This window comes from Malus sylvestris, chromosome 16 (assembly GCF_916048215.2).
Source record: "Malus sylvestris chromosome 16, drMalSylv7.2, whole genome shotgun sequence".
NCBI lineage: Eukaryota > Viridiplantae > Streptophyta > Magnoliopsida > Rosales > Rosaceae > Malus > Malus sylvestris.
The window spans coordinates 29,290,614-29,316,095 of NC_062275.1; the positions used below are offsets into that span (position 1 = coordinate 29,290,614).

At 38.7% G+C, this 25,482-nt stretch overlaps 1 protein-coding gene across 3 annotated transcripts; it reads right to left on the reverse strand.

Annotated features, from left to right (window-relative positions):
- Positions 1 to 1,955: 1,955 nt before the first annotated feature.
- Positions 1,956 to 24,344, reverse strand: LOC126607358 (protein REDUCED CHLOROPLAST COVERAGE 2). 3 transcript variants are annotated; one of them, XM_050274908.1, is made up of 22 exons: positions 23,678 to 24,344; positions 23,298 to 23,359; positions 22,720 to 22,812; positions 22,091 to 22,232; positions 9,290 to 9,601; positions 9,135 to 9,199; positions 8,918 to 9,049; positions 8,766 to 8,807; positions 8,144 to 8,668; positions 7,899 to 8,056; positions 7,189 to 7,702; positions 7,039 to 7,101; positions 6,840 to 6,941; positions 6,238 to 6,558; positions 6,029 to 6,121; positions 5,845 to 5,946; positions 5,512 to 5,750; positions 5,246 to 5,429; positions 5,007 to 5,138; positions 4,797 to 4,909; positions 4,563 to 4,638; positions 1,956 to 4,468 (listed from the first exon to the last, which is right to left on the reverse strand). In XM_050274908.1, exons 1-22 carry the CDS (start codon positions 23,745 to 23,747, stop codon positions 2,372 to 2,374), a joined length of 5,637 nt encoding a protein of 1,878 aa, XP_050130865.1. In that variant the 5' UTR covers positions 23,748 to 24,344; the 3' UTR covers positions 1,956 to 2,371. The 3 variants fall into 3 exon arrangements, with proteins under 3 accessions (XP_050130865.1, XP_050130866.1, XP_050130868.1); XM_050274909.1 differs by having other exon boundaries at positions 22,160 to 22,232; positions 23,678 to 24,343; XM_050274911.1 differs by lacking the exons at positions 22,091 to 22,232; positions 23,298 to 23,359; positions 23,678 to 24,344.
- Positions 24,345 to 25,482: the final 1,138 nt, after the last annotated feature.

Consider the following 25,482-nt stretch of genomic DNA (forward strand, 5'->3'; position numbering starts at 1 on the left):
TATATTACTGTTAAGATATTGTGATGTGGCATACTTCTGGATTTATTGTTGTTTTGCATTTGATTTCATACCTATATGTAGTATGATTTTATGGAAACTATACGTGTTTTACGATGAGGGGTTATAACGCTTTCAAAAGGTTTTTATAAAACTTTATTTCTAGGCCTACTCACCCTTGTTTTTCGCCCCTCCAGGTTTTAATAGCTGAGCTTTCTTATCGATGAGGATTCGTGGAAAATCTTGATATTGGAGATTCGATGGTATGATTCTCAATCCACCTTACCGTACTTTATTTATGCTCTGTCATCACGTGTGAAATGGGTTCATTCCCGCTCACTGCGCACTCTTATACTTAGGCACTTTTAGGTTTAAATTTACTCACATTTTTCCGCATCACTACACTTTATGGCTTCGTCACATTCCAGGTGTCGGCCAGCACAACTCAATCCGGAGTCCTAGTGGACATTTTGGGTCAGGGTGTGTCACTATATCCCATTAGATTCGACCCCTTGAGATGAGTTCAACGGTGTAAACAATATCCCCGTATATCTAGTGGTACCAGTGTACTCACCTAGGCCGAGAGTCGAAGAGAACAAACCACTGTTCGTCTTCTTCCTCGTGAAATCTTGGACTTCCAGATTTCGTGTTCTCACGAAGTTTGTTTACAAAGGCCATAACTTTGTCAATATGCATCCATTTTATGCATATTTTATGTCATTAGAAAGTTCAGATTATTATCTACAATTAAGTCTTCTTGGGTGAATTCCAAAATCAACTCTAAGTGCACGAAAAAAGGCTCGCAAAAACCTTGGAAAATTTTATTTTTGTGCTAATCCGAGACTAAAGTTTCAATTTTCTCTCTAACCGCTTTGTTTTTCTATACCAAGTTTTAAACATAATTTCAAATGAATGTAAAGAACATATCCCAAGCATTAAAACCTAGAAAAAACAAGCATGCCAAAAAAAAAATTTAAAAGCAAGCATCCATGTTTTTTCAACATTCCTAACATGGCATATTCATAAATATCTCACGTAATCGTGCGAGGAGTGTGTGAGTGGCTCTGATAGCACTGTTCGAAGAACGTACGTACCTTTGTGCGGAAGTTTGAATCTCAACACTCTCCTACAAATACGAACAAGTGGTTTGTTCTTCCGTGCATGTCTAGAACCTCGAAGATGGTCGGGTTGGCTACGGTATGCTGAGTTGGCCCTTGGTTTTCGCCTCCCAAGACCTAGGGCAAATAGAGATTGCCCTAGAGACCTAACTAGAATATGTGAACTTTATGGAAAAGCCTTGTGTTTCTCTCACACTTGTTTCTCTCTTCCCCTAAGCCTCCTTATATAACTTTAGGAAGAGGATGATACAATGAATGAAATGCCATTCACTGCCATTCACATTCCAAACTGAAATGGCTTTAGACATTCATCTAATTACTACATTAGTATCAGGAGTTTAATATCCTCATGTGGGTGGACTTTTCACCTTATGCACGGTATATATCATATGAGATAAATCCTACAGGGGGAAAACTTCCCAGTTTTTCCGGCGTTTCCCGTGATCTTCTAGGCCATTTCCGGCCAACTCCGACCACGGTTTGACTCCTTGTAGGTATATTTCTACCCCTCTAGTCCTGAGCTTTATTTTATAGGTAGATTGTGGTTTTTGGTTGAGGATTGAGATTAAAAAAAGCTCTGAAAAAGTGGCCAAGAAATCGGTCATGCACAGACCTCGGGAAGAAGGCAAATGCTATATGATGACCCTCACTTACAACTTACATGACTTTATTCTTTCATACCAGACGACGGTTACACATTTATGACCTTTTTTATACTAGACTACCAGTGACTACTTGTTTTCCAATTTTGTTGCTGGCATACAATTTCAAGACAAGAAGTATAAAAAACAAACTCATGGAATGTAAATTCATATAATACATGAGGTTGAAAACAAATAATTGAGTACAAAACGAAAAATTTGGAATATCTAGAAAATCTTAATACATGAGAGAATTTGAACTTTATTGTCTTACAAGTTGAAAGCAATCATCATGCAAGGAATACACCATCATGAGGATTCACATTCGATGGGTTGATTCTATTGACAACAGACAACGGTTAAATCAAAATCAAAAGAAATTATTGAATGAACTGGAAGATTAATATGATCCACTACTGAATTACGTACTCAACAAACACTTCCGTAGTCATGTCATGTTTCTTTCACCTTTCAGCTTACGAACTCAGTTCCATTGTAAAATTATCCTTCAACTTTGTAGAAAGAAAACCGTATCACAAGTTTTCACAGTCGACAGGTTTCAGTCAGTTATACCACATGCTTCGTGGGAAAAATCTCTTCAGGCGATCCATCTCTTCAACTAGAAACTTGAATGACCTCAGCTTCATTGTCACTATAATCTCCCCAACATTTACTTGGATTTTCCTCAACAACTAATTTGCTGCTGATCTCTTTTGCTACATCAATATTACCAACAACTGTATATGTTTCAAAAGGCTTTTCTTCAGGATTAGAATGAGAGACTACATTATCAACATACTCTTCTTTCTGCAACTCTTCTTCAATTTTTTGCGTCTCGCATCTAACTTCTAATGAAGACATGTCATTATTCTCTTTTGCTTCACCTTTAATATTTGTTTCAACACCAAGTGGAGCATTTATAATTGTTAATGACTCTTCTGAACCGATTGGAGATGTTGGGAACACATTTTGAGTCACTGGAATATCATTACGCGACGATGGATATCCATTTGGGGACATGGGATAACCACTTGGGGGAGGCAAAAAATCACTAGGAGATGCTGGATAGCCATTGGGAATCCAAGGTTGGCCAGGTACAAACTCTGCCGCATGTGGGTTCATTACTCTAGGTGGACTAAAGTGATTTCCATCCCCTGTGTTCTCACCATTGTGGAAGACATGTTTATTACGTGAAGCCCGACTTCCAGATCTATTATATCCACCAGCCAATCGTGGACCATACGGAACCCTTGCTGTTGCTGACTGATGAGGTGATCTACGAACAGGACTGATCGTAAGCATAGGAGGAATATTTACTGGTGGGGGCAAAATCCCTCCATGATCTTTGGAACCTGCCACTGGAACTGAACCAAAAACTGGTACTAGGGATGGATTGAAAGGTGGTGCGGCTGCAGAAAGTTTCTTGGTGGTCTCTTTTTTAGTTTCTGGTTCATCTAACTTTTCTCCATCAGTTGGCCCTTGCTTAACTATCCCACCATCAGAGAAATCATGTGGACTTCCATCTTCTTCAACCTTTGCTTCCAAAAGGGAAGAATTTTCTTCCATAAAGTGAGTTGTGCTTTCAGTTAAAACAAATGAAGGTTCTGAATCAGGGCAAACCTTGGTCGAACTGTCCAGCGCTTGAGTTTGCAATTGTCCATTTTGAGTAGTGTTTGCGGGTTGGGAAGTAATAGAAATCTCACCGTTTGAAACTGTGACTTCGGCATTTTCTACTTGTCCTTCTTCATAAGCAGTGGTTTTCAGTTCTATGATCTCAGCTTCCACTTGTACTCCAACACTAGCATGCTTTACAACTCCCAGAGATTTCCTTGCCACAGAGTTCTGCACTTTTGTATGTTTTACATCAATACCATTTTCCTCAAGAGCCAAAACCACTTTCTCTCCCACAAGTTTTTGCTTTTCCTCTTCCTCGACATCTTTAACTAGTATCACTTCACCAGTAACATCTGTTGCAGTTTTCTCCTGGCCAACCTTAGAAAGTTGTACAATAGGAACATTTCCTTTTGGTAATTGCTCTCCCACTGCCTTCACAATTGTTCCAGGAGGAGCCAATGCAACTTCTTTATAGGAGAAAAGTTTTCCAGTTGACTGAACACTGATTGGATTTGTCACAGAAGATGACTTGGTAACTTGATCAATAGAAGCTGGAGTAGAAGGGGCTGACTTTGGGTTTGAGTGCTTCTCTGTCCCTCCACTAACTGACATGCTAGAGTTGCTTGGCTTAGGACTGAAGCTTGCACTCTTAACAAACTTTTTTGAAACGGGAAGAGCAGGTCCAGGAAAAGCAGCAGGCTCAATTGGGCTTGTTTTTGGAGATGTCAAACTATTAGGCTTTCCATTGTATCGTGATAATTGGGATGCATGCACAAAATTAGTATTCAGTTTTTTGAGGCTTGGTCTCCTTGACAGAAAGGATTTGCGACCCATGGGTGAACGACCTTTAGGAACTGCTTCTTGCCAACCTTCATCTGAGGCATCATCTTGTGCCGCATCATCTTTTTTTTCGAATATTATTGATTGATCCAGTAGACTTGTATCAACTTTCTCATGCTTAGGTTCTGCAAATGGAGGTGCAGACTGGTTCTCTTTATCACCTGAATTCTCGGCAACAAGCTGACTTGGTAACAAAATGTCATCCTTCTGGTATCCATCTGAGACTATTGCCTCGTTTTTTCCTGGTTTTCCTTTAACCTGAATTGAAAGAGAGCTTGTCATATATTTCATGCAAACAACCACTAAATGAGCAAGACTAAATTAAACTACAAGTAGATAAAATGTTTATAACCTTTGCACGAGCTTTTCTTGCATCCCTTGCTTTCATATCAGCATCTGGTGTTATATAATCCAAAAGGTCTGACACACTGATTGATGTGATCAAAATATGAGGATGTTTTCGATAAGAAGTAGTAGAAAGCATTAGACGGCTAATAGGAGAAGGGTGAGGATTTGAAGAGAAATGTGGATCGAGCATTGGTCCCTCAATTAACTAAATTTTATTCTGATATTTGTTATTTATTACCTTAAATGTCCTTTGCTGGAGATAGAGGCATCTGGCTTTGGAGTACCATTGCGTGCAGCTTCTTGCTGCTCCAAAGCCTTAGACTCGAAATACTCAAGCCATGCAGCGGCATCCTACAATATTATTCAATGTATGAATTATGAAGTGTTTGTGGGTGGGAGAAAGATTTGCGAAATAAATAATATGAGATGAATTATGAAGTGTTGTTACCTGTGTGCGTAGATCCTCAGAGCCAAGTTTTGCTTGCAGTATCTGTAAGGTAGTTTGTTCGTGCTGAACACTTAATGTGTAAGCTTCCATCAAAGAGAGTGCTATAGCAATGGCATGATAGCTAGCAGCGGTCTGAAGTAACCAGAAATGTGTGCTACCAATTAGTATAAAGCAGAAGAATAATGCGATAATAATGTGTGTGTGTGTGTGTGAGAGAGAGAGAGAGAGAGAGAGAGAACCTGTATATGATCAGGTCCAAGTAGCCTTTGATTGCACTTTAGCGCTTCATGGAGATACCTAAGAGCAACATGGACATTCCCCAAACCTTCTTCCATCATTGCCACGTTAATATAGGTGGCAGCCGTATTTGGATGAGACGGCCCACATGTTAGATGCAAAAGATACAAAGCACGATTGACGTACCTAAAACAAATCACAAGTTGATCCATAACTAGGATGAGATCTGATGACATTGAATAATAAGAGCACTGCATAAAATACATACTTGAGGGCCAACTCTGTATGTTGAAGTCTGTAATAGAAAACAGCCAAATCCCCATAACTTTTCATTGTATCAGGATGATCAAGTCCAAGCTCCCTCTCATTGATATCCAATGCCTTTTGCTGATAGATGGTCGCCTGGTTGAAATCCCCAGTGTGGTACAATACTACAGCAAGAAGACTATATGCTCCTGCTGTCATTCGATGATAAGGCCCACATACGGACACTAGTTTTGAGAGTGCCTTCCAGAATCCATATCAAATTTTGGGTCAATTCTTTCTTACCTTTTCGAAAATTAATAGACATGTATACAACATAATATGCTTTCCTCCGTACCTTAGTGCCAAAATTAACCGCTTCCTCCAGTTTACCTTTATCCAACAAAGTCTTGGACGATTCTAAGAGTGTACGCCCATCCGCTGATGAACATGCAACGTGCTGCCCAAAGAAGCAACAAATTTCATACAAACAGAAAACTCCTAATGGAACTTGAGAGTCCAATTTCCAATCAAGTGTTTACCTTATATACAGGGACCATGCTTACTATATCTGATTTCCGAAAAGGAGATACATTGTCCATATCGTAGTCCCTAGGAACAAGCTCAAGTCCAACCTGAAGAATGGTGATTGTGTTTCAAAAATTCAAAATGCAGGGATTCAAGCAGCTAAGATTAAGACATGAAATATATATATATATATAGTAGCAAATGGTCAGCTCATATATTTTACCTTGTGGGACAATCCACGGAGAATGGCAAACTTCCTTAGATCCTTAACAGTTTCGTGTTTCCATTGCCACCCAAACCTCTTCAAAAGGAAACTTTCCACCCATTTCCATTTTAATGCATCATCATAAGTAATATCTACATCCCCATTTTCAGTTGCTGGTGTTCCTAGCAATATATTTAAACATGCCGCTATTGATGCAGCCAAGTCTGCAATATTATCAACTGCTGCTACAACTGCTTGGAGTATGTGTTTATAGGCTCGCACAACCATCTCATGGATACAAAGTGATCGTACATGAGGGAGCTTATCTGCAAGTTCAACCTAAAATGACATGGATAAAATAAGACAAGTTGTACACTATGTACATAGAACTACTTACATATTATCTTTATTTGTTCAATCACTTTTATAATTAAATACAAAGAAGATGAGAGAGCTATTATCGACACTCTGAAAAGGTCATCCATCACTACTCATTTACTAAAACATAAGGGAGAGGATATACATGGTGATGCGCAAAATGACATTCTTGGGGTAACATACTATTATAGTAGAAGAAGTAACAAATCAAATATGTACAAGAAACTTCGAAAAATAATTACCACACGTCCTAGGGAAGACAATTGCAAACCCCTAGTATGCATAAAATCTGTCAATGTCCTTCCATCGACTGGTGAAAGTTCAAGGGAGCCAAAATCTGCAACCTAACACGACGACAAAAATTACTAAGATGAAGACATCTGAAGGCAAACAAAACAAAGTGAGAAAGGGGAGTCTGAGAAGTAGAGTTTAGAAACTAACCAGTTTTGGAAGTGCAGTGTCAACATAGTATTTATGTGCCATTTCAATCAACTCATCGGGTGACTGCAAATATGAGCACAATTTATCACATTTGAAAAATGAAAACTACATAGCACAACGACAATAGGTGGGAAAGTTCATCTGGAAAACCTGAAGGTGAAGACCAGTTTCTGATTCTTTGAGGCGCAAATATGACGATTCAGGAAGCATCTTTCTCCAAATAGTTTCCTTTTCTGCATCTCGCTTTTCTAATTCCTCCTGAGTAGTGATATCAGAATTCTGATGTATATCAAGGTTGTTAACCCCAACAACATCCTTCACCTGGTCAGTTTTGTTGCTCCTGACATCCATTTTCTTTTTAATTTCCTTTAGTAACCCCCCTTGCTTTCCAAGACCCTTAACAACTGGCTCAATCTTAGCTTGTTCAGTTTTTTTAGATTCAGTTTTTCCCGAAGCTTGATTTTGCAAATGTTGTACCCAACATGCTCCTAGCTCCCATCTAATGGACTTAGTATTATTAGTGGGTCCATCCTGCAATCTTAACAGACTGTCTTCAAGTACTTTCTTCACGAGAGATCTAGTAGTATGTATACCTTCAAAATTTGTGCGTAGAACTTCATTTGATGATTGAGGCAGGGAGGACTGTTGCAATAACAGTCTCAAGCTGAAATAGTGCAATGTAAATGTTAGAAGAAACATATATTTGTAATTGTTAGTATTTTGTGGTTTAGTTGTGCACAAAGTAATGTTGGCCTACATCCTACTACCTTAAGTTTTTTTGTGGTTTGGATGTACATATACACACTCTTTCAAAAGGCATTCCACCAATCACTTAGCAAGCCCAAAATATAAAGCATTACCTATTAACATTCAAAGCATTAGCACCACCTTCAAGCTGGTCCTCAATTTCAACGTCCTTAGGAACAGGTTTTCCTTCCCAATTCACCTCACTTGAAACCCTCACAACAGCCGTAAACCCACAAAGTCTGACAACCACAACACCCAGTGTAGCAGTATCCTGCAAGACCAAAAGTCAGTATTCAATATTTTTCGTCTTGACTTTATTATAGAAGTAGGACTATAAAAATACTATCAGTATACTCACATGAACAGTTGCACTTTCGTCAGCTGTTATTCCTTTGAGTAGGTTTCTCTGAGTAACTTGTTCTTGCGGAATTCCAAGAACTTGGCTGCCATCGATTTTACAGTCTACCTTTACACTTGCATCGGGCATACTTCTGGTCACCTTAACGATTAAATCTCCAACACTTTCCTCGTGAACAAGTGAAAAAGTGGGATCATTTAAGGCACAATGGTTAGTCTCAACTAGACGCTTAATTGCTGTAACAGCTTTAAGAACAGAGACGTCCACAAATAAACTGTGAAGCAAAAAAGCCTTGCGGTCTCGGACTTGCCTCTCCTCTGATGTTGAGCAAGGCATTACTTTTAAAATGGCAAACTCCTTTGCCCATGGCCTGTAATCATGTTTACCGTCTCTTCCCTGACCACCTCCGTTTCCTCCCCAGTTTTCGTCTTCCAAAGGAAGTGATGGGAAAACTGACGGTTTATCAGCAACAATTGGAGGGACAACCCATGTGTTTGCGCGAAAACCGTAGGGAAGGTTTCCAAACTGCAATCAAATATAATAAACAAGCTCTGGTAAAATATTCTTCTCCTATTCATTGTATGTAAGTTTGAATTGATATATGGCCACACTAAAAACCTACTTTATTGTGCTCAATGAAAGCCTTCATAACAGCGTTGTATGCCTGCAACCAACAACCATACAAAAATTAATTTTAAACTAACAACAAAACAGTAAAACATAAAAATAAAAAATAAACACCTAATTAAAAACATGAAATAGTTTCGAACATACAACATCAAATGGCCTACTAATTTGCTGAAGAAGAACAACCAAAGAGTGAACCATTAGAGCTCGTTTTCCAGCAGGGTAGAATCCTTTACTGGAAGCCACGATTGTCGTCGGCTTCCCGCTACAAACCCGAATCTGCAATTCATCCAAATACTATACTATTATCAACTCAACCCAAGTTTAAAATAAATATATATATATATAGTTGCAAAACACGTACGTCCATTTGAAACAAGTCGTCTTCTGTCTTATCCTCAAGGAACGGACGCGTAGATCTTCTTATGTCTGCAAAACAAGCACCAACTTCATTCAGTATAAACATTCAACAAAACCATCATATTCTAGAGAGAGGGAGAGAGAGGAAAGAAAGCATACAGTGGAGAGGAGGCGTAAGGTGAGACAAGGAAAAGAAATCGTAGAACTGCCCGAGCTTTGGAGGAGGATACATTGACACAGTCGAGGCAGCAGATGACTCGGCATCAACGATCGAAATTGAACCCAAAACTTTGGCCCTTGCATCTGCATTGGGCCCGTCGTCGTTTTTGTGCTGCGGTACGTCGCCCTTTGAGTTTGACCGGCCAGGCGTTTTAGGTGAAGGAGCGGATGACGAACCAAAAGATGTCGTGCAAGCGACGATGTCCATCAGTCGCCGGATGTGTGCCACGGCTTGCTCTTCTGTGTAGTCATCTGTGGCCATCACCAAAGTAACAAAAAATTAAAAATAATTATTAGAAAGTTATATAATTAATTGCAAACTTGCATTCTAAATTTTACTGGTGTTCCACTTTGCTTCTCAAATGGCAACAACGAGTAATATGAGTTACAAAATTATGTAGAGTTAATGGTGGAGTGCCCTCGAGTCTAATGGAAATCACTGTCTATTCTTATAGCATATATAAATGGAGGGACCATTAAAATTTTTTACGGACTAAACAAAAACATATCTACGAATTTAAGTGATGGTTTTTCTTTTCTTTTTTTTTTCTTTTTTTGGTGAAAGTGATGGTTTGATAATTATCTCAATTTTAGTTTATTCCGTTTAAAAACAAAATAAATTGTTGGGAATAAATTCCACAAAAGCATATATAGAATTACTTTGGTTTCCTACAACCAAGATAGAAATGACAAGACATTGTCACACGATATTGTGTGACCCAAATTCCCTCTGATTTCTAGGTTAAGGAATAATCACCTTCTCATAGAAATGTACATGCTTTTATGTGTTTAGTCCATCTACCTGGATAGGTAGGATGCCCAACCCTTGATTAATGTGAGTCCACCATGTGAGGCGTGAAGAGCATGTGGGACCATGTCAAGGCTATTCTCAACAGCATGGCGGTCGTCCATGACCTTGGAGAAGATGAGAGTCAGAATAAAATGAGGAATAAGAAGTCCCATTGTTGAATAAAAGGCGCTAGAGGCACTCTAGTAACAACACCCTCACATGCACAACTTGAAAACAAAGATTGAGAATGATGGTTGTGACAACTCTTTCTTTTGCAAGATCCCACAACTAGACAAAGGTTGGTCCTCAGGCAAACTGACGAATCTTCCTCTACAAGATCACGTGGATAGACGGAGGCTGGTCCTAATTCAAACTGGAGCCCTAAAATGCCCATGGGTTCACCTCCGTCTAGAAGCCACTCTCCTCTAGCTATAAAATTCTCAATGAGCTATAAAATTCTCTGGCTAGCGTCCATGCTAAGCTAACTCCTCTGCAGGAAGAGTCTTGTCATGATGACCACAAGTCAACAGTTGTAGATGAACTCAATATGGCCTTCTCTGACGAGCTTGACACCCATATTGTTGACAGTTATCTCGCAAACTAAGACAATAGGTACAATTGCAAAGATTGCAGAGTTGAGGCCTTGCCAACTACTCCTCAAATTCCTATTCTCGAAGGTGAAGTAGTTGTTATCCACCATGATGACCTAATACAAAAAGATGTTCAAGAACAGGATCGCTAATATACCCCTCCAATGCGTAATAAGAGCATCAGAGAGCCCCTACCTCATCTTATATGTACTTTCTCTCCCAAAATCTAACTTGAGTTGGGTGAATTTTTGTAACGCATGGTGTTCCAAAGATTTTATTTGCAGAGTGTAGCTTCATCTGCCCTAAGCTTGCTCAACTATGTAGGTTCATTCCTAGTTAGGTCCCAACTTTTCTTTATCTTTTGTTGAGTCGTGGTGACTCATAACTAAGAGCCAAGTTACCGTACTAGACTTGCCTGACCAGAGCCGTATCTTTATTCTCATCCAAAAGGTCTAGGTTAGTAGCCATTTTGCGTACTAAAGTCCACATCTGTCATGCTATTGTGGATAATGGGGATGACATGCTGTATAAGGACCTCGACTTTTGTTCCAAATGCCACGGGAAAGGTGTCTCCCCTATAGGTCCTCTTTTGGTTGAGCATTGTTGCTATGCTAGTAAGACTTTGAATCTCCTTTTTCGTTGAAGGGGAATTCATATATAAGATTGCCTTTATTTGGTTTGGGTGTGCTTTGATACCTCTCTATGAAACTAGGCATCCAAGGAATTTGATAAAAGACACTCCAAAAGTACATTTCTAAGGGTTGAGTTTCATATAGTACTTTCTGAGGATAAGGTGAGTAATATGGTCTCTACTCTTTTTTCTCATGACAAGCGTGTCGTACACTTACTATTAAGCATAGTTTAGGGCTCATACGTTTGTGTATATATAATTCATTTATCATTTGTTTTACCTGTTCTTTTCCCTTTCATGTTGTAAACAAATCCCTATCTGAAATACATAAAGATGAATACCATTACTTCATCTTTGAATTTTCTATCATACACTTCCATTGAGGGAGTAAGGCACCTTTGTTGCAACTCTGCTATCTTGCGGCCCGTCCAGAGGGGGAACCTACGCAGATCCCAACGTTATGAACTAGTTCTTTTCATAACCTCGAGTTAAGATCCTAATTTGCCTCTCCTTGGACCGGGCCTTCGCAAAGGAGGTTTGAGTACATTCACCTTCTCAGGAATACCATTGTTTTCATTTTGGTTAAGTTCCTACCTCTGCATGCACGAGGCGGTGACGAGAAGTTCTATCCGAACATCAAATCCCATCAGTACTTTCATCCCCCAAACCACTGAACCATGGTTGTGGGAAACCTCTGGCCTTAGAATCGACCCAATTCTCCACAGCAAAGGTGGATCCTAATTGATATATAACATGTACTTCCAAAATGGGATCATGATTTGGAAGAGGGGTTTGGTTTTATTCTTTTTGCGTGGTAGGACCATATGAAGTTGAGAGCTTTTTCCTAAATCGTTATTACTCCGAATACGTACCATAACGATAGTGCTAGGGTTGGAAACTGTTTTCCCTGAAGTTTTCTATACTCAAAATTGAGAGATGGCTATGAGTATGAACAAGCTCCCAATGAGTGGAAGAATTATCTCCAGTGTCTTAGTAACCAAGAAAGAAAAGACAAGACCTTGTCATACGAATATGGTGTGAGCAAAGGCTATCTGATGCCTAACTTAGACTTAATTGAGTAGAATCAATCACAACTAATGCGTTCTTTGTCTAGGCACAGTTACCTTCTCATAGAAATGAACATGTCTTTATATAGAGACTAGCATGGGCTTGAAAGATGATTCATTATGGCACATGTGGCGCTCCCTAAGTTGTTGGTTTAAACCCAATGTTATCCTGCTGATTTAGTGAACAACGGTTGACTATGTTAGACGTGATAAGGGGCACCAATTGAAAGTCCTATTAGGGATGACCGTCGATGATCATGGCCTGTATGCGGACCATGATTATTGGGATCATTATATTTTGAAAATCATGTTGGACTTCTAACCTCACCTGTGAGCCTGTCTGGGATCGTGGAGAACATCTTGGATCTCACTCGGCCAACTGAGCACATCCACGATCTTCTGGGTAGGATGGCCCAATACCTTGAGTAAAGTGAGTCCATCATGTGAGACATGGAGAGCACGCTTGCCTAGTAGGGGTGTCTCCTCTATCGAGTGTGATTTATATAGGCCGCGTCCCCTCTCGCAATTGCTACTTATCCCACGTAAGGGTTAAGAGCAAGTGAAACCCTAAGGGCGGTTGCCAACTATTATCACTTTAGTGCATGTGTCGTCATTTCTTGGGCCGATGAAATTTGTTTAGGATTTGAGGTTATATAGAAAAGTGGAAGAAATATGTAAAGAAATGTATATAGGCACGCATTAAAAAATAAAAACCCGAAAACCAACAATCATTTATGTTTTTACTTTTAAACTTTTGATTTCAATTTTCTATAGTTCTTCCCTCTTTCATATTTTTCTTAGTCTCCCCCACCCAACATTTTTTTCTCTTGTCTCAATTATAAAAAGTGTAAAATAAAAACCAAAGAGTACTGATAGGCAATTACATATTTGTAAGACATTTTAATACGACCTGGTGTGACATGCGATATATTCAATAACATCCAATGAGATAAAATAAATAATTAATGTGGTATTGCACATAACATGTAACATCATTTAGTGTTCTAGATTTTTTAATAAGCTGTTTTTTTTTTTCAAAGCACCACAATCTCAAACCAACCCTTAATATAAAAATGCAATTAGACTAGCATTATTTAAAGGAAATAGTTATCAAGTAGACCCTAAAGGATCAAATTGAAATAAACCCAAAAATCATGTATCTTATAATTAAATCCCTTGACCAACATTTCAAGTAAGTAAGAGAGTGAGGGAAGTGGAGAGGGTACAGTAGAGGTGTGGACCCCACTTGGCACACACTCAACCTTCAAAGCAAATGACAACAAGATAATTTCACATTTATTGAAATTACCAATTTGCCCTTATGCTGTATTTCGTAAAATCTTCATCGTAAGTCTGAATTACATTTCGCTAGTACCCACATGTTCGTAGTGAAGAACCATACAAGAATGTGTGTATGTGTGTGTATGTGTGTGTTTGGCTCAAGCCCAAACAATAAGTCCATTAGGTACTGGCCTAATTAGGTACTAAAATAAATGGGTCTACTTGATGATGTGTTTAACAAATCTAACGAGTAAGCCAACAGTATCACAGTTTGCAGCCTGCAACACTAACAGTAGACGGTTGTCTCGAAAAAAAAAGTTATGGATTTCCAAGAGTGCAAAATTACTAGTTTTCTCTTGTTGTCAAATGTGCGTAAATCATTCACTGCACATTGGATTTACGTCTAGTTCTTTGTACATTTGATTTACATCTCACTCACGCTCACTTATTTGTAAATATATGTACTATCTAGAAATACAAGAAAATGGACAAAGAGTGAAAATAACTTAGATGTCCACGTAGGATTTTCACATAGCCCGCCACGGGCATTTTCGTAACCTCCCAACCTCTCCGACTTGCTTGGAAATCTAGTAAGCACCAATAAGCAGGGATTTAGTTTTACACCTCTTACCGATATGCAGAATCACCATGATGATAGCTTCAAAAACACCCAATCACCAACTCCATAGACTCGCTCGGTAGAGTGTGTGTCTACACATTGAAGAACTGAAGGTCTCAATGTATCCTCTAGCGTATGGATAGTTCTCTCGGATTGTTCGTCCGTTTGAGAATGGTCAGCAGTGTTGTAGAGTAGATGTGTGCCAAGGCTGACTAGAATGTGTATATCTTCTAAAGTTTAGAGGGGAAACTGCAGACACAGTAAAAAAAGATGTTGACCGGTCTAGAATGTAGCTCTCACAAACTGGCAGAAAGTGTGTTGACTTAGTGAGTCAGTCGACAATCATCGAAATACCATATCTTAACTTGTACGAAGCAATTTGTATAAGAAGTTTATGGTGATATTCTCTCATTTCCATTCAGATATAGGAAGTGACTACAAAAACTTGTACGGCTTCTTTCTTTCTACTTCTATTTGGTGACAAATCAGGCAATTGCTTACATACTACGAAATTTTCTTTTTCATCATAGGCCAAAGTAGTAGAAAGGCCTGATTTGAAAATTAGCCTAACAAAACTCCCTGATTATCAGTATCTAACATCCAACTAATGCTCCTGAGTTCTGCTATAAGTGGAATATGATAGGCCTAAAGAGTATCAAACCATTTAGAAGATTTTCTATTGAGGATGTCAGCCATTCCGTTAGTATGACTGGGGTAGTAGTTGATGGTGCAATCGTAGTCACCGTTTAGCTTCATCCATCGATTCTGCCTAGGGTTAAGCTCTTTCTTGGTGAAGATATACTTGAGATGTTTATGATTGGTGAAAATTCAACACGTTTTTTCATAGAGATAGTGCCACAAGATTTTTAGTGCAAAGATAACAGTTATTAACTCCAGATTGTGGGTAGGGTAGATCACTTCATGTGGCTTCAGTTGATGGAAGCATAAGCGTTTACCCCACTATGTTGTGTCAGCACGCAGCCCTGACCATTCGGTGAACCATTAGTGTAGAATTCAAAGTTACCACTATCGTTGGAAAGGTTACCGCTGAGTGAGACAATACTTCAGCTGCTGAAAAATCTACTCACATTCATTGTCTCATTCGAATTTGACTCCTTTCTTGGCCAACATTGTGAGGGTAAGGTTATGGGTGAGAAATCCTTGACAAAGTGCCAATAATAGCCAGCAAGGCCAACAAAATTTTGTGTCTCGGTAACATTTCATGGGCGCTCCAAATTTTCCACTGTTGCTACTGTTTGAGGATTAACAAGAATACCATATGTTGAGAGCACGTGTCCCAAGAAAGACACATAATCTAACCAGGACTAGCATTTGCTAAAATTGGTGTATAGATGATCCTCCTTGAGTTTGCTTAGAACCCATCGTAGGTGTTTGGCATGTTTGGTTTCGCTCTTGGAGTAGACAAGAATGTTGTTGATAAATACTATCACAAACTTGTCGAGCTAGAGAGGAATAGCCAGTCCATCATGTCCATGAAAGCCATTGGAGCATTCGTAAACCTGAATGGCATCATAAGGAACTTAGAATGACAATATCAAGTCTTGAATGCAGTCTTAGGAACATCAAATTCGATTTTCGGTTGATAAACATCAGACCTCAGATCGATCTTGGAGAATCGAGCTCCACAGGGTTGGTCGAAAAGATCATTAATTCAAAGCAATTGATAACGGTTTTTAATCATTACCTGTAATCGATGCACAACCTCACAATTCTGTCTTTCTTCTTCACAAATAAGATTGGAGCTCCCCACAATGAAGTGATAGGTTGGATGAATCCCTTATCTACAAGTTCTTGCAACTGAGCCTTTAGTTCTCACAATTCTACATGAGCCATATGATAAGGTGATAAGAGGGATATGTATTGTGCCTGGAAGTAGATCGAGGTAAACGCCACTCCTCGATCTAGAGGTATCTCAGATATATCTTTGGGAAAGACATCAGGAATGTATGTCTTCAAGTTGTATCAGATTGTCTTCTTCTACTATGACATGAGCTAAGAAGCCTTCACATCTTTCTCTTAGTATTCATTTTATCTTTATAGCAAATAATAATTTATGCTTTAGTTTCCTATGTTCGTTTGTGAAAGTGACCACAGTTATGCTTATCTGTCCGAAAGTTATTATCGGCAATCCACCAAAACATAATTCTGATGTAGCCAATCCATCCCTAGGATCATGTCAAAGTCTACGATCTCTAAGGGAATGAGATTAATTGGCATCATTTGGTTGGCAATTAGAATGGTGAATCCTTTGGATTCCTATTGGACGTAGCAGACTTTCATTATGATTCTCATGTCTTAATTAATAGGAGTACCTTGAGTTAGAGTCATTTGAATAAATAAGAGTGATATGGCTAAGTGGGTGGCACCTAGAGCAATCAAAACTCTAGGAAAGTGGCCAAGAATTTTTAACGTACCCATGATTAGGTCGGGATTATTCTAGGCATCCTAGTAGGTGACATCGTTGACATGGTCATGAGTTTGCTGTCCTCCTGCATGACTTTCTCATTTGTTTACACAATTTTGATTTCCTCGACCCTAATTGCCTCTATTAGCCTACCTGTCGAATGCACTGTTACCTAATGCTTCCCTAGTGTTTTAGTACTATCCACCTTCGTACCATTGTGAACCAGAATTATGGCACTAAGACATGACTCCCTAGTACTGCATTGTGTTTCCATTATAAGAATAAGGCTACTTTTTGGTGGCTATTCAGTTCATACATGCAGCATTCTTGCTTGGTGGTAGAAAAATGGATGGCCGAATGATATGTCGAACGGCTGTGCACATGCGAATATTTCTTGGAAGCAAGTGGGCTACGTGCTCGGCAAGAAGAGCCGAGAAAGAACCCAGATTTCAACACAGAAGAATTTTGTGGCCGAGAAACAAAAGTATATGGTGAACTCAGTTTGGTGGGCTCGGCCATAACCATTATGGGTTGTTTGGATGGCTACGGTTGGTTTGCCATGATATGGGCCAGGTGCATGCATGCTGCATCCTCCAAATGTTGGAAGAAATGCATATAATAAAATTATATTATATATATATATGGCTCAAGGATGCATGGTTGCAGGCCTTGCTCGGTTTTTGTGCCTGTTATTTCATACATATGTATGCAACTAAAGGCCGTTGAGATGAGCAGTGAGAGTTTCCTCTTCATATTCCAATCGATGTATGGTCGAACTCGGTGGAGTTGGTTGGCAATATATGCCAAAAGCACAGCAGACAAATCATATCAGTCAATATATATATATAGCAGGCACTAACATATACATATATATATCCCGAGTATCACGAGGAGCAGGAGGTGAGAGTCCTCGAGACGTCGATCCCATTTTGTTTTCTTGGCCTGATCGTCAAGGTCTCTTTCAAGACGTGTCAGGCTATGGAGTGGATTCCTCGACCATATAGTTCTTCGACTGACTAATTTCCTTTACCATTCGGCTTACGGGCCGAAGCTCAAGGAAACTGAAGGGCAATGTTTGGACCCAAATTTACACCATTGGTCCGTGTAATCATGGTCGTTGAGTAAGCATAGTTCTCAACCGTCGGATGGAAAATGGAAGATATTTTTGTTAAAGGATAATAGTATGGTTTTTATCATAATTATCTTTTAATATGAATTATATGCATCTTCTTAAACCAGATAAATAAGATTCGAATTGTATCTCAACGGAGAGACAGGTGGAACAGTCCGATTTAATTTGGATTTGTTAACAATGTACTGTGTGGGTTAGAGCAACTCGGCTATATATATATATATGATTATATACATATATATATATATATAATTATATAAATATGTATATTTTGATTGATGGCTGCTATAACATGCATATGGCAAGAAAATAAGGCATAGCCTAGCTAGCCTTCTGAGATGATGGAAGATCAGGTTGTCAGGATGACAGCAAGGTGAGATTTTTGACTTGAAGAGCCGTGTAAAACCATCCCAAAAGATGTAGTGATTGGATAGAGATAAGTCAAATGTGGGATAAATTGGGATTGGCATGCAGAAGTCCCTATTTTTCATCAGATTCGCATGTGGTCATGGTTTTATTTCTCAAGATATTCCGTCACAAAGACTTTGGATGCGATTGAGATGTTTATCATCCAACCGCGGTAAGCGGATATCCAACCCTATAAGTACAAGACTCAGTGCAACGAAAGGAGGACCTCCAATTCAACACACAACTGCCCTACGCAAACTCTCTCAACAACTTGAGATTTTTTTTGTTTTCTCTTTTCGCTGACACATCTTCCGTTGGCATCAACAGCACTGTGAAAGCAACCGGTGATATCTTAAGTCGGCATAGATAGCTTTGTCACCGTAGAATCAGCCGATCTCGCAGCATCTTCCGTTGGCATCAACAGCACTGCGGCGAGGACGGTTGATTACATATCCAAGTCTCGGTCGAGAAGGATTTCTGAATCCTTATTGGTCAAGGTCATCTCATCAGCCTTCTCGACGAAGTGAGGTGTTACGAGTTACTACATTCAGCACATTGGAAGTCGAATTTGATATTGAACTTCGCTAAGTTAGTAGCCTTGTTTTCAGGCTTTAAAACCCAAAGGCCGAGAGTGTTCCTTCCTCGGCTGCAGTCGCGAGATTTAGAAGTCAGCAACGCACCCAACGCAACATCAAAAAAATTTACTCCTCGGCCGAGCTCAGCTGACGAGTTGGCACGCCCCGCATTTAACCGAAGGACATAGTTAGCTTATATATTACTCGGCCTGCGCGCCACGTAGGCTTGGTAGTTTTTAGGGTCAGTAGAATCATACCGCTTGGACAATGGTTGACGACTTTTGGATATTGAATAGTGTCGCCTTTGTAGTGTATAGTACCATTATAAGTTGGCTGCTGATATGGGTCGGATCCTATGAGTTCATTGGTAGGAAATTGCTTTGATGAGCTGATTCTACTGTTTATAAGGACACTAGTTAGCTCGATATTCCTGCTAACCATAAGTGTAATAACTTGTACTTTCTTGCCTACAGTCAACATACTGACGAGTGTTGCATCAGAAGTAATTCTAGGAATTGGTGTTGTTGGAACTGCCTTGAGGACGGAAGCAGGAATTGTTGTTGGATTTACCCTACAAAAGGATTTTCTGGAATTCAATCCCCATTTAGAAGATATGGAATTGTAGTCGCTCTTTTTGAAAGACAAGTTCTGCCGGGGACCAAAAGAGGACTGCTCCCCGATTCTTTCATTGAGTGCTCTACCTTCAACACCAATATTATCACTCAGGCCATTTTCAGAATTATCAACACGAAGTAAAGCCTCGTAGAATTCCTTGTATGTGGTACATGGTGTAGATGCTGCCAGGGAGTAAAGCTACTTGTGGGTCCCTTTTTAAACTGGTGGAGTATTTTTGAAGGGTTGGTACTGATGGCTTGACAGTAGCGAACAGATCATAGACTTCTAGTGATACTTAGCTACCAAAATCTACCTGCTTCTTGTTCATGAACTCATCCCTATTTCAGGTCTTGTACTAAAGAGGCAAGAACTTACTCACAAATCATTGCTTCAATTTATCCTAGTCTTCTCTTTTGCCTTCTGGGATTTGTTTCTTCTCATACCTCCACCACGACTTTGCTAGTCCTTGTAGGAACTATTTTGTTGTCATGATCCATTGATCAACCGGGGAAGTTTCCCTACTTTTGCATGATGCAGAACGTCTTCTCGACTGCTTAGGGTCTTCATAAAAGTGATTCACTTGAAGATTAGAGGCAGCCTCCAAAACATTGTTTCGAGAATGGTGGAAGGCTGTTTGAATAGCATTAGCAATAGTCACTCTGAATTGGCCAAAATCAGGAAAAACTTGTGCGATCTGTGTTCGACGAGGTGGCATAATTCTGGCATTAGAGGTCAAGAATTGAGAGAGTTTACAAGTGTGTGATGAAACCATAAAATGAAGGTGATGCAGAAAAGTTCGAATAAAATAAAATCTAAAGTAACTAAAGTAGCACAATGTGTGGTTCTTAAAGTTCCTTGAGATATGTTTCACCTAAATACAAAACTATTAAAATAAATAAAAAAAAGACAAAAGTAATTTCACGTATTTGTACAAAACACATTTGTTGGAGAAACTTTATTAAAATAGTCAAATTTGGGAAAGCAGAAGGCAGATTCGGATTCTGCACATCAAGAAACCTAAGGAGACCCCAAATTCTCCCATGCACCAGTTGGGTAGCCAAAACGTCGCCGACTCTAGAGTACTGTACCTCCGAGTTGGGTTACTGCCACATGCCGAGTTACAACTACGCGAGTTCTTCGAAAACCTGAGAATGGCCGGAATCTGAGCAGATTTTCCATGGCACATTCCGAGCTCAAATCTTGAAGTCAGCAATTTATATATCAAATTGAAGCTTGGAATGAGAGGAATATGATTATACTTATTGGGAGTTCAATTGGTGGTCGGAGGTAGTCTGAAAACGGCCGAAAATCTACAGTCTCATTGAAAAGCTGCGGGTTTTCCATAGCTTCATCTGCACCAAGGCACATCTATTTCACATCCAATAAAAAAAAATCTTTATCTACACAACGAGAGGAAGAGAAAAGTGGTTACCCTGAGGCTTATCTTGGCCGGGAATGGTAGAAAGTTGTCGGAGAATTCTGAGTTTGAATTGGTGATTGTGATCTCTCAGGTTTGGACTCTAGCTCAAGGTTTTTGTCCTTGTTTCTCAGTTTAGGGAGAAGAGAAGAAACAAGGGATGATGGTGAAGCTTGCTGGAGTGAGCGAGTTCAAGGTGGTGGTTGTTTCCCTTTTTTTGTGTTTTCACAGTGAGGAGAGGGTTAGAGAGTGTTGAGAGAGAAAGAGAAAGATGAGGGAAGTCAGAGAAAGTGTCAGAATTGGAAAAGGTACACGTGCAATGTTGTGGGCCCCTACTTGGCACCACTCCAACCAAAGAAAATAACAATAAGAGAATTTTGATAAATGTAAATGACCAATTTACCCTTGCATTGCCTGTTTCGTAAAATCGTAAGTTCAAATTCTGTTTTGCTTGCGCGTGTTCGTTTATAGTTATGAGCACTACGAGAATATCTATGTGCTTGGGTCAAGCCCAAACAATAAGTCTATTAGGCACTGGCCTAATTAGGAACTAAAATAAACGGGTCCACTTGCCAAGTCCAACGAGTAAGGCAATAATATCATAGTTTGTAGCCTGCAACACTGAGAGCCTGTTGTTATCTCGAAAAACAAGTTGTTGATTTCTGAGAGTGCAAAATTACCATTTTGCCCCTAGTTGTGAATTGTGTTTAAATCATTCGTTTCATATCAAATTTACGTCTTGTTTATGCTCACGTGGTCGTAAGGACACGTACTATCTAGAAAGACGAGAAAAGAGACGGAGTGAAAAGTATTTAGATATCCACAGAGAGTTTCCACTTAGCCCACTATGAGCATTTTTGTAATATTTCAATATCAGGAAATAAAATACGATAAATGTTTTGGACGGGTGTGACATTTTATATCCTTGATTTTAGATTATAAATTTTATCTCCACACATTAATTTGTGTATCTGCGGCACAGGTACCAACTTTATAAGCAGACAAGTTGGTTCTTTTACCTCAATCAGAGGTGAATTAGAAAAACCAAGCTTCATACCTAAACCAAATATGCATTAAAAGAATTAAACTTGGTATGTGATTTATGGTTTGTAACATGGTTTTCTTCTATTTTGGCAAGAATTTCTTCTATTTAATTGATAAACAGTTTAATTTTCAAATTTAGGAACTTACTAGTTTTGATAAAATATAGGGAGGTCTTGTATAATAGGCTAGCAATGGAGAGCGGTTGGATGGACCTACCTTCGACGATGGTGAGGTGGGAGGGTTTAAGGGAGAGGATGTCGACCGAATCTTTGAGTTTGGGTCCTCGCACCTGATTAGGATTTCGTCACAATCGATGTCAATTTCGAACGGTGGCGATCGGAAATGGAGGAGCTCGTCCCATCCATCCCACGGTCACAATACAATAAAAACATGGAAAGGGATCATTTTTGCATTCCTTCCACCTAAACCAACTGAGCACAAAATTCGGACCATTTAAATTTGATTTAATAGTTAAAGTTATTATAATTTTTAATGAAATCCTCTATTTATAACCGTTAAATCAAATTTCAAAAATTTAAATTTTATGCTCAGTTAGCTCAGATTGAAGGGATCCAGGGATCTAGTGGATCCTTTTCCTAGAAGCATGAAAGCCGTGATGGGTGAGATCATAATTAAATGATATGCTTGCTCCCAAATCACACCAATCACACCAATCACCAACCACAATAAATGAAAGGTGGGACCCAATGGCACCAGGTACTGTACGCAATAGGAAGCGAAAACGATGCAAATGGAACTTAGGAGGGAGAGGCTACCTCATGTGATAAGGAGAAATTGGTCAAATGACATGTCTCCACGTGGACTCCCAACAGCTTTCTCACGTCCAGGATTGTGTCCGTAGAGATGCCCTATGTATGCATATACATTTTTATTACAATCACACATAAAAAAACTTTAAAAATAATAATAATTAGAAGATCTAATTATTCCAACCCAAATTACTTACTTTGCTACACAAAGGCTGCTTATGTTGTCTAATTAAATTAACATTTTTACATTTTTCATGATAATATATTGTTTAGATTATGATGACATATGACATCATCTTCCGTTATAACATTTTGTTGAAATGTTTGTCTCATATTATATTTTGTCGAACATCTTGTCATTGTTTACCTAAATATGAAATAAGCAAAGAAATGTTTAAAAACAGGTGGATGCATTACATTGCAGATTTAAAACGAGGTAGTGTTTTATAATATTGGCAACCAACTAATATAGCTTTGTACATATATGCAAACTACCATATACCTAAAATGCAATGGCCAGCAGGTGATGAAATGCAATCAAGGTAGATTATGTGTTTACAAGTCCAAAATACCTATATACGTACCTTGAGAGTTACTTGTAGCTCATCTGGTGTTTCGATGCTAATCTCGATTACGGTAGGCAAAACTGCAAGAATTAGTAAACAATGGAGTTAAATAACATTAAGAGAGAATACATACATAAACTCTATTTGAAAAAAGAAAAGAATAGTGTATTTGCGTTTCTTAATTACTGTCAACTACTTGTATGCATACATACATACATACATATATATATATGTATATACACACACAGAGCAAAGAACACCAACAAAATTAAAGTGATAATGTTAGACCAAAAACATACGAACAAAGAAAAGAGTTACAGAAGAGATAACATATAGTATCAAATGAAGAGAAGAAATTGAAAGTAATAATAAAAAGAATAGGAAAAAAAAGGAGGAACCTTTCTCCTCCTTTTTCTTCTTGTCTCCCTTGGGTTTATGGGGCTTGGCCTTGCCAGTCTTGGGAGCCATTGTCAACCAAAACTAACTACTATGCTGTGGCTGCTGCTGTTTTCTTCCTTCTAATTAATAACCTTAGCGATGCGATGATAACTATGACTTTGAAATTGAACGTATCGAACTGCAGTCTCTCTCTCTTGGAACCAAAACTCTTGAAAGAAAATGAAATCTCCGTCAGTCCGCCCACCCTTCAACTAATCAACCAGCAAAACCAAAAAGAAATCCAAAGGGTTAGTGGCTCTAACGTACGTAGTTGGAAACCAGCTGGTAATTTGTATTTATGTTTTTCTCATATATTTTTTCTTTTTTAACAAGTGAACAAGGATAGGATAGGATTGGATTGGGTTGTGTTGGATTTGAGGAGCTAGCTGAAGAGGAGCTTTTACATGGCATGGCAGAGTGGATGGGGATTGAAGAACGTGAACAAGTACTGAAATGGCATATTCTCCAGCGTAATTTAGTGATTTGATTAGAGAGTGCTGTGATGGGGACACAGAGAGTGAGTCTGTATGTTTGTCTCAGAGAGAGAGAGAGAAGGATAGGATAAGGTAAGCAAAGCTGCGCCTTAGACACCCGCACACAGGGAGAACGTAAGGGTAAGCAATTAATTTCGGGCCTCTCGTTTTCCTTCTCCCTCATTTTATCACCCGATCACCCCTCTCTCTCTCTCTCTCTCTCTTCTTCCCTTAGATTTGTTGGGATATTGAAAGGCCCAGGACTAATTTCCTACGTCGGCAGAGATTTTTATATGTTGCAGAAAATAACACGGTACATCATATGCTATTATATAAATGGTTGTTCATCCATTAATATAATAATATATAACTTATGTGTTTGTGTTCTGAACATACTAAAAAATCCCTCTTAAGTTGGACCTCTTGGATGAAATTTCAGACCAATAACTGTTTGACATATACATTAGTTAGTGATACCTTAGAAGTTACAAATCGTTGAGTTTTATGGTTAATCTAATAAATATACAAATAGTTAATATCATTCTTATTCATGCATTTACTAATACTACTAAAAGAAGAAGAATTATTTTCAAAAGTCAAGAGAGACTAAAAAGTTGCTTTAATAAATGTGTTTTCTTTTTTCATTAATCTCATATTTTATCCATCTAAGCTGAAACTCCCTCAAAAAACTTGCTCATTAATTACGAAAATGTAATATTTTTTCAACCAAACTGAATCGCCCATCATACAAATAAAGCTATAGAAGTAGAAACAATCAAAGAACTTTGATAGGTGTGCACTCATAATAACAAAGTTAAGGCGAAGCCAAAAGAATGGAACCCAACAAAGAAAATGAAAATAAGAACACGATGAGTAACAAGTGAAAGAATGAAGTATATATTTCTCTCTCAAAGATCGGCTGAACCTTCTCCCTTTTTATAACCTTTGGCTTTGTAACTTAATTCATATTCATAAAACATAGTATTAAATTCTAATAAAAGTATAACCCTAAGGAATGTAACAAATAGAAATGTACTGTTCAAGGCTAGCCGTTGGGACTATAAAGATAGACTTATAAATCAATATTGTAGTATAAATTTAGGGGTGTGATATCCACACACCATTTTTTACTTCTCCCACACCTTTTTAGTTTTCGGCTGTCAGATCAGATGAATTGAAGAAGATCAATGGACATAAATTAATAAATGGTGTATGAGAATTAAAAAGGGGTGTGTGGATAACACATCCCTAAATTTAGTGATGGAGATCGACCAGAGAGAAGAGAAGGGATA